Source organism: Rhinolophus sinicus, linkage group LG04 (genome assembly GCF_036562045.2).
Source record: "Rhinolophus sinicus isolate RSC01 linkage group LG04, ASM3656204v1, whole genome shotgun sequence".
Taxonomy (NCBI): Eukaryota; Metazoa; Chordata; class Mammalia; order Chiroptera; family Rhinolophidae; genus Rhinolophus; species Rhinolophus sinicus.
This window is the reverse complement of record NC_133754.1, coordinates 164158391-164168858: the sequence shown is the minus strand read 5'-3', so window position 1 is coordinate 164168858 and position 10468 is coordinate 164158391. Positions and strand designations below refer to the sequence as shown.

The 10468-nt window shown below is 34.0% G+C and overlaps 1 protein-coding gene across 3 annotated transcripts in view; it reads right to left on the bottom strand.

The window, feature by feature from the left end:
* Window positions 1–242: 242 nt before the first annotated feature.
* The window catches only part of SMC2 (structural maintenance of chromosomes 2), a 57967-nt gene continuing 47741 nt past the window's right edge, over window positions 243–10468 (bottom strand). For 2 of the 3 annotated variants that reach the window (XM_019729260.2, XM_074330780.1), the window contains 2 exons: window positions 8208–8355; window positions 4314–7192 (listed from right to left, as the gene is read on the bottom strand). In XM_019729260.2, coding sequence (XP_019584819.2) covers window positions 7034–7192; window positions 8208–8355 — 307 coding nt within the window. In that variant the 3' untranslated portion in view covers window positions 4314–7033. Of the gene's footprint in view, window positions 868–2090; window positions 2155–4313; window positions 7193–8207; window positions 8356–10468 lie in introns of those variants that run through there. The other variant, XM_074330779.1, reaches the window with a different exon arrangement.

The window sequence follows — 10468 nt, the reverse complement described above, 5'->3', positions numbered from 1 at the left end:
TTTATTACACCCTTTGTCAGTGAAGACAAATATTAAGCTAAACTTTGTTTTGTGGTTGTTTGTACTTTGTGTTTTTTATTTTATAGTTTTATGAAAATGGAAGGCAAAAGGAATTCATTTCAAAGTTTATTCTCATACATATTAGAGTAAATCTTCTGTAGGAAACATTTTTCATTTAGTTTTTATATAAAGTTTTAGAAACTGTGTAGTTGAAAGATCATGAACCTTGGAATTAGAAGTATTCAAATTGATTCGTTGCACTTTAACTGAGGAATTAACTTCTCTGAGCCTATGTTGTCTCCTCTATGAGAATGATAAACAGAAGCTTTGTTGTTAAAATCAGGGAATAGGTGAAACTATGTGCAATCCATGTATGCCTGCTTTCTTCCTTTTTTCAAAACTTGAATCTGCATTTTGCCATCTAAATTTCTCAGCCGCAACCGACCAGGGAATAGCATGGGCCTTGGATTAGCAGCACAATGCACTTTTCACCCATTTTAGCCCTGATGGAAATTATGTGAGGGAATGAAGATGTGGCTTAAAGTATTGGAATTATTTATAAAAGTAAATCACTCATGCTCTTTCTGGTCCCCCAAAGCAGAGGTAATCAGGATGTGTTAAACACCTGCTTCCTTATGCTGTGCTGGAAGCAATCTCAGGATAAAAATCTGTTTCAGATTTTTTTTCCCTTGAAATTAACATCTGCCTTGAATTTTTAATCCTAAGTAATTAGCAATAAAGCAAACTTCTATACCTAAATTACTAAGGGATTTAAAAAATTTTGTCTGATTAAAGTCCATAGATGTGAAATAAAAATCTTTCAACTTTGGAACACAAAAGTTCAGATGACTTATGTAATTTTGACACCTATAAAAAAAAGAATAAGTAGTATTAGATACAACATATAAAAGGGCTGACACCAATTCTTTTCTTAGGAGGAAGTCTCCAGCATGAGCTGTTTGCTTTTAAAATTTTACTAAGAGACTTCAGTACACGCGTGGTTATATGACAAAATTCTAGTAGTAACTTATCAGAGTGAATATGGGTCAACCTAATGCTAGTCAGTTTGCTAACCTACTGTGGTTCAGGAGCTACATACATACTATGGTCTAGTCCATCTTTAACTTTTACGATTCTACTCATTCATTAAGCAAATGATCTTTGAGATCAAGGCATTGATAGACTACAGGCTCTAGAGTTGCACGCTGCAGGTTATAGTTTACTAGAACTAAGACATATGTTCAGTTGCTACTATTATGGAATATTTGATGCCTTATAAAAGGGGGATGGGAACAGAAAAGGACCCATAAAGGTGGTGATGACTTTTGAGAACACTGAAGGACAGGCATATTGTTGATAGGCATGGTATAGTGACTGTCACACATTGAGGAGCATGAGCAAAAGGGTAGGGATAAAGAAAGCTGTTGAGTGGCTCCTGTTGCAGACTGGGTAGAATGTAGGGTTCATAGGGACAGTGTTAAGATAGGCGGGAACTCCACAAAGTGGGCAGTTAGAGGGCTTAGAATGTCATACTGTTCAAACAGGCAGTGATGTGCACTAGGATCAATATACAGAATGGAGAAAGAATGAGCTTGAAGAAAACTTTAGGAGATGCTTAATGACCATCAAGTAACAAAGCTCATCTTACAAAGCACATAAAAAGTTGTCTTGTATAGGATAATATGTAAAGCCTCAATCTATTGAAGAAAACTCGTCCTTAACAGGAAGCAAGAAAAGACCTTACGCCTACCATTCTGTCAGATTTAGGGAGTAGTAGCTCTACTATCTCACTAGATTGGTATAAAATGATCCACTAGCATGAGCCTTAGAGCTAAACCGCAACCTTTTTCTCTACAATAGATTTCAATGGTCTCTCTCCTTGCTCCCACCCATGCATGACTAGGGTCTATACTAGGCAGAATGGGAATGTTATCTCAGCAACAGGCACAAATCCAGGAGTATACCTAACTCATAGTTTGTTATAATGGCTAAGAGTATGGGCTCGTCAGCCAGAAAGTCTTGAGAGTTTAAATCCTTCCCCCACCACTTCTTAGCTGTACAGCTTTGGATAAATTATTCTAGTTTCTCACCTAGAGTTAAGAAGAAATGTGTAGTTGAAAAGAGGAATATTACATAATGTATTCTTCCTTGATACTAAAAAAGAGACAAGTGATAGTTTAAGTTAGTTGCAATGTGGCATCTGAAACCATATAAAGTTCTCATACTCTGGAACATTTAAACCCATGGGCCTTTCCTGTACTTAGAATGGCTATTTTACCCAAGCAGGATTTTTTAACATTAAACATTGGTCACTGGAAAATACCATTCACTGAGTTACGCAGATCTTAACACATTTCATAACACAATATCAAAAAAAAATCCCATTTGTTAATATTACATCCAGTGTTATCAGAAGTCTTTTAAGTATCAAGACATCAAGCTCACAATGATGAACACAAGTTTGCCAAAATTCTACTTTTCATTTGAAAGCTACAATTTTGTTATTTGCAACAAATATGTCAAGTTCATATGACAAGTTCACTTTGTTCATTTTTGAGAAATGTCTACCAAATACCATAGACTTAATAACTGTATTTGTCTTAAGTGTTATGTTCAAATAAAAATGGTTTCCCATGAAAAAAGCAGTTACTTCTGACGCCACCTGAAATAACTGCATTTCTGCAAAATACCCATGTTTTGGTATGTAGCAGAGTGCTTTATACATAATTCCCATTTTATCACTCTATTAAAGACATGTATTCAGCAGGTTGACATAAAAATTAATTTTTACAGCTTCATCAGACACTCTTAAGTGAAACTACCATTAAAAAATTCAAATTCAGTGAAAAATACCATCAGTAGTACTACTTGCAGTGTTGTACTGCCTTAATTTATGCTACGATGTTTTACCCACCACTTTTGCACCTCTCATGAAAATGTCAATATGTATGTTCCAAGTTCTTTATACATTTTTCATGCAATTCTGTCAGCACTGTACATTTTAAATTTCTAGTATGTCTTTTTCATTTTCTTAGCAGTGTCTTTTGAAGATTTTTAAAATTTAATTTTAATGTTCCATTTATCCATTTTTTTAATAGTTTGTGTTGTGTCCTAGGAAATCTTTGCCTAATCAAAGGTCACATTTTCTCTTTTCTCTAGACATGTTGTAACTTACTTTTAGGTCTATGACTCATTTTTAGGTGTTTTTTGTGCATTGCATAGGGTCATTATTTTTTTTTCTAACTATTTACTTGTCGGTACCATCTGTTGAAAAAACAACTTGAAAATAGCGTGTCTTTTATAGATGTTGTTAGATTGAATTTGCTAATATTTTCAGGACTTTTGTTCCTATGTTTATGAGGACTACTGTCCTGTAATTTTCTTGTTTTGTAATGTTTTGTCAAGTTTTAGTATTAGAACACTGGCCTCATAAAACAAGAATTGTTCCGTCCCCCTCCATTTTCTGAGACTTTGTGAAAGACTGGTGTCACTGAATAGCAAAATTTACAAGTAAAAGCATATGGAACTGGAGTTTTCTTTGTAGGGGAGATATTTAATACCTGCAACTGCCTTAATAGATGTGAGGCTATTCAAATTTAGTTACCAGTTTTGGTGAGTTTTAGTTTTCTAGTAATTTTTCCATTTTGAGTTAAGTTGAATTTATTAGCATAAAAAACGGTCACAATTTTGTATCCTTTTAATTTACGTAAGATCCATAGTAGCAGTTCTTTTTTCATTCCTGATATGAGTGATTTATAAATTCTCTGGTTCACTTGATTGGACTAATTAGAGATACTCCAATGTTATTGCTCTTTTGAGAACTAGATGTTGGTTTAATTGATATTTTCCATTGTTTTTCTGTCTTACATATTGTTGATTTCTATCTTTATTATTTCCATCTATTTAATTTGGGTTTACTTTGATCTTATTATCTAAAATATAGATTAACGTAAAACCTTAGGCAATTAAATTTGTACCTCTTTTCTAATAGAAGCATTTAAATCTATCGTTTTCTACAGTTTTTTTGAAAAATTGAAATGATACAGAGTATAATCCCTGACCATAACAAAATTAAACTAGAAATCAGTAAGAGAAAGCTACCTGGAAAATCCCCATGTCTTTGGAAATTTAGAAATACATTCCAAAAAAATTGAAAACATTTCCCAATTCATTTTATAAAGCTAGTACTACCTAAAACCAAATATAGACAGAGGGGGGAAAAAAAAGACTTAACAGGCCAATGACCCTCATGAACATATACAAAAATCATGACCAAACTATTAGCAAAGAGAATCCAACAAAACATTAAAAGATTTATACATCATGCCAAGTGGAGTTTATTCCAGGGATACAAAACTGGCTTAACATTGAAAAATTAAGCAATGTAATTTTTAATACTAACAGGCTAAAGAAGTTACATGATCATAGCAATCAATCAATGCAAAAAAGCATCTGACAAAATTCAACACCCACCCATGACAAAAGCATGATCAAACTAGGAGAAGGAAACTTCTATAACTTGATAAAGAACATCTATCAAAAGCCTACGGCTAACATTGTACTCAATGGTGAAAGACTGAATGCTTTCCTCTTCATTTTGGGAAAAAGGCAGACATACCAGTTCTCATCACTCTTATACAACATAGTGCTAGAATTCAAGGCAGTGAAATAAGGTAAGGAAAGAAATAAAAGGCATACAGATAAAAAAGAAACCGAACTGCCCCTACTGAAGACGACGTGACTGTGGGAATACGGGTCTGTTAGATTACTGCACCACATTTAGAAGAGGATTCCCATATCTGTGCTTTTGCATTTGCTGTTAGGGCACCTGAAATGCCCAAACAAAACAAAACCACAAGAAATTCTCTTCAAATGTTTGAGGTTCTTCCTAAAGGTATTTTCACATGTTGTGCATACTGCTCAGGCAGGTCTCTCTTAAATGTATTATGTACAATAAATACAAATGTTCAAGCTGTCAAAGAGATAGTATATCATAGGTTCTGGAGACCAACTGCCAAAATTTGTATCTTGCCTCTGCCACTCACTAACTGTATTCACTGTGCGCAAGTTTCTGAACTTCTCTGCTTAATTCAATTTCCTCAACTATATAATGCTGATAACGGTACTTACCTCACTGGGTTACTACTATTGGATTAACTGTGAAAATAAGTGCAACTGAGACTAGTGTCTGAAATATAGAAAGAGTTCAATACATGTTAGTTACTCATATTACTGCGGATGTGTGAAATACATGTCCCCATTCCTCTTAATGTCTTCCCTCTAATCAAAGAATGACAACGTTATTCACAAAAATTTAATGTTTGAAGTTTTTCAAAGAGCAAAATTATATACGAGTATAGGACAAAACTTTGGAAAGCAAACAAGCAGAACATTTGTAGCAGAGGAAATAAGTTTAGTACATAATGGCAAATATTCAACCCCACAAGTTATTTATAAAATGCTAAGAAGTACCATTTTATAACTAGTAAATCACAAGTATTAAAATTAACAGGCAATGCTGACTAGGTTGTGGTCAACAGTATACGCATATTGGTGACACTGTAAATTGATATAACTGTTTTGGTCAACAGTTTGCAATACATTTGAAAGAAAAAAAAACAACAACTTATGTCTGTTATATGTGATATGAAGCTTTCTGTAACTCAGCATTTACAGCTTTGTCTCCCTCACCTCCCACAATAGACAGAACTAACTCCAGATTCAATCCTTTCCCATGTATCCCATAATATCAGTTATCTGGATATTATCTGACACCCTCACATGTGTATGAGAATGAGGAATGAGAAATGTTAAACCCAGGGTCAATAAGTATGAGGGGAAATATATCAGGGAATATATCAGGGAAAAGATAACACAAAGGAACTAAAACTGAAGTATGAAAGAAGGGATATGAGGTCAAAATAACACACCCATGATCAGATTAGATCATGTTAGAGCTCTCAAGATTCAGAGTTTGGAGACTATTCTGGTGATATGCTTAGAAAAACTAAGAACTATTCTTCTGGTGTTTGTTAGCATAATCTCTTGAGTTTTTAAAAGAACTTCATGCTTTTGAATGAAAAAGCAGAAGACACTAAAAAACATAATAATCATCAAATTCTGAGTCCTTTTGGCAGAACAGATGGATCTAATTTACTTACACATATATCAGACTGAAGGAAAAAGATAAATTTGGTTTGGTATGCTGGCACCTACATTTTCATTCACCAATAGACTGTTACAGATTGGACTGTGAAAAGGCTGACTAAAATCTTTGAAAATATTAGGAGACTTCAGATAAACTTGCAGTAGGGAGCAACAGCATGCAACACACCTTTTCCCAAGGTTCTACTGAAACATTCATAAAGTTTTAGAAAAACAAGACTGCACAGACCAATTACTAAGCATATATAAACATGATATTCAAACATCATAAAATAGGAAACAGATCTTGAAAGTTTTCTGTCATCTGAGTCTAAATCAGGAATCTAGCATTATGTCCTCAAGGAACTAACCACAAATAACTCAGTACCTAATAGCTTTCTTTGTGTTCCCTTTGTTGGTCCAGCTACTTGCTTTATAATTCTTTCTTATTTGAATGACTTTATTAGCAATAGAAAAACATATTAATATTACCTTAGGAATTAAACTAAAAGCTGATTATCAGCTATATTTATCCTGTAATTTAATTTCATCTATTTCTTTGTATTTTTGCTTTTATAAACAGAATGTACCACCAACCAGGTATCTTGGGTTCCCTAATGTATAGAAGACTTGTATAAGAAAAATAACTGATGACATACATAAAATCACAATCACAGTAATTGGGCCATAGTTACACTAATTAAGGAAAGAGGACTCTATGCTCTTTTATAAATGATTACATAAAGGAAGAGAAAATATGGATTAATTAACAAAATAACATTAAATTTTTATATAAACAAATTAGATAAATCCCAAGTTCTTAAAAAGTTTGTTTAAAAAACAGGTCAAGCTGAAGGAGTAAATTTGTACTTTTAACTTCCACATGTGATCATTTGGGTCCTTTGGCCTTGGATTTGGTTTCCTTTGGAAGCTTTCCATTTTGACATTGAGTAAACCTGGCTACTGTAGAAACACCATCCACAAACTTGGTTTTGAAAAGGACATTTGCATTGTTGAACATACCTTCCTTTAGGGACACCACAATGAACTTAAGGGAAAAAGAAAAAAGCATAAAAAAACTTTTTGTAATATCCTTGAAATTCAGTCCTTTTTTTATACTGGGCTTAAAGAACTGTTTGGTGATATTTTGATTTTGTTAATTTATTTAAATGCTCGACTCCAAGCAAATACACATCCTCAAATGCAGATAAACAGTTATAATATTAGACACCTAAGTGAATTCTAGCGTTCCATATTCGGTTTCAGAAGTCTCTTAATTTTACCTTGAGTGATTCAGTACCCAAGTTTACTACTTCCTGCTGGCTGAGTGCTTGCTGCATTCTTCTGCAGCTGGCGTCACTGCTTTGTTGCTAGCTCTAAATGCCCTGGTGAGGTCTTTTTCTGATATTTTAATAATATCAAAAAGGCTTCTAGTTCCTACAGCACCACCACTAACTGAAATGGAACATTTGTATTTGTATAAAGAACAGGTACCCCTTAACTGCTGTCAGCTAGAACAACTACCATAATAAACACACAGTCTATGAAAACTGTGATAAGTGAAGCAAGCCCCTCAGAGTTGTATAATGCATTATCTATACAACTGTTTTTGGCAGGCCAGTTCAATGAAAACAAATGTTTCTTTGCTTTCTCTACGTGCTAGCCAGGAAAATGAGGAATACCGTGTCAGGTGTCACATGATGTTCTGACACAGAGGCCTATCCCTGAAACATTCCTGTTTAGCCTGTGCATCTTTCGGCGGCTAGGTAGAAAAATAATTACATTTAACCCTAAGTAAAATCCAAATTATGCAAAAATTAGATTCTCCCTCATGCTACAATCAACAATTGTGATGTCTGGTCTTTTCTTTAATAGGAGACTAAACATTCTTTCCATTCTAAATCCATTTGAACATAAGTATATATGTAAAGAAATAAATACACAATGCTTTAGTATTCCTCAATCTTAAATATCTTATTAATAATTACTACCCAAAAAATTTTAGAAAAACAAACACTATTACTGAGACATTTTAAAACTTTTATAAAGACATTGGTTCTTACCTGAGAATGTGTGAAATGAGTACGCAGCATCTGTCCAATATTTTGGGTATGAGAAAGATCCAAGGCGGCATCAACCTCATCCAGGATATAAATTGGAGCAGGTTTGAAAAGGAGCATGGACAATATTAATGACAAAGCCACTAAAGACCTAAGTAAAGAAGGGAAGAAAGCCATCAAAACTTGATTTTACCAAACACTGAAGTAAGTCTGCTATCCTGTTATATATTATAAATAGTACAAATTTAGCTAACAGATAGTCATAGGAAAAAGAATCTTAAGTTTCAAACTTCAGCACCTGTATTAGAATGTTTCTTCTATTTTAACTTTCCATTTTTCCTCTTTTCAACGAGTCTTATTTTGAATAGAATATATTTATGTTCTTATTTCCAGTCAAATAATCAGGGTATTATATTTGGCACCTATCTTTAAGAAAAGATCACACTTGTGTTAACAGTTTTCTTTCCTTCCCCATTTGCTTATTAGATGCCTACGTAGGTAGTAGGTGAGGGAGGGCTGTATACTTGATATAACAGCTGTTGTCTTGGTAACAGTGTAACTGGTTTAGGTGCCCTTTCAAACTTTGACTATGTATGCATCCACATATGCGCACACACTCTATTTTTTTATTGGCACCATTTGAATAAGTTCTATAGATTATAGCCCATTACTCTAAATACTTCAGTGTCAAAAGTTTAAGCAATCCTTAGGTAACGGTTAACGTGTCAACTTGACTGAATCATGGGGTACCCAGATATTTGGTGGCTGAATTCTATTTCTGGGTGTGTCTGTGAGAGTGTTTCTGGGTGAAATTAGCATCTGAATTGGAGGAGTCAGTAATGTAATTTGCCCTCCCCACTGTGGGCAGATAGCATTCAGTGCGCTGAGGGCCTGAAAAGTAGAAAGGGCAGAGGAAAGAATTTGTCCCTTCTTGTGTTATTACTTGAGTTAGGACATGGATATTCTGCCCTCGGTGCTCCTGGTTCTCAGGTCTTCATATTTAGACTGAATTACACCATTGGCTTTCCTGGTTTCTACTTTGCAGACAGCAAATGGTGGTACTTCTCAGCCTCCAGAAATAAATGAGTCAGTTCCTTGTAATACATCTCTTCATACATATCCCATCTTATGTATGTATATCCTGTTGGTTCTTTTTCTCTGGAGAATCATGACTGATACACCTTGTTTAAAAGTTGTTGTTACGCTTACTCTTAGGTTCTGTAGTTCTTTTTCAGCTTTCTAGCTAACCATCCCCTTTAGCTGTTTTCATTCTCATCTGGTATGAAGAATAATAATTATTTTAACAGTTTTTTCTTAAACGTAGTTTATAAAAAAGCCTTACTTATTTCAATACAAAATATTTATAATTATTCAACATTAGAATAAAAAAAAATCACTGTAACTTATTCTGTAGCTTCAAATATTTCCTGGTATGCAGCATTAACTGTCAACCTAATGCTTACTGCATTCCAATAGGGTATTTATTAAGAAACATGTAAGTGGAAAAAAAAATGTGTATACAAATGGAAGGGGGCTAGGAAGGTGGAACCAAAATTTCTAGCAAAGGAAATGAATGAAACAGTACAATAAAAAACAAATAGTGAGATTTGCCTCTATAGAGGGTAGCTGAGGTCATTCAAGCAACCTAAAATTATTTTTCATTTGCTTTCTGTGCCAAATGGTTATGGGATTGAGCTTTAAACTCCCTCACTCAGAAAAAAATCTCACCAAGAGTTAAACCACTTTGCTGGAATAGTGGTATATCTACAAATAATTTTATGTCATCTTAATTATGGAAAAAACTTTTAGGTCCCAATAAGAAAATAAGCATATATTTTCTATTTTCCACAAAATTTTTCCTAGGACTTTGGCAAAAATAGTTAAAGACACTGCAATCTAAATTGTGGAATCCAATTTTGGTTAAAAGGCAGCAGAAACTGTCATTTAGACTCAAAATATTTAAGAATTTTACCAATAAAGAAAAACATAGAACGGCCTGCTATTTTACTCATAAAAATGACAAAGGATTTCATAAGGGAAATTGACAGGTCTTAGTATTTTCCACGTACATAAGAGAAGAATTACATGACGGCATTACAGGGCATATGAGAACAATTCAAGGACTATGGATTGTACATCCTGCAGGGGGGAAAATTAATAACCGTCTTCAATTATGTAAATATTCACAATTTTCTCTTAGGGGGTTTTAATTATTTGGGTCTCTGCAGGTAAGCAGTTATGCCACATGACCTTCTAAGTTTCTC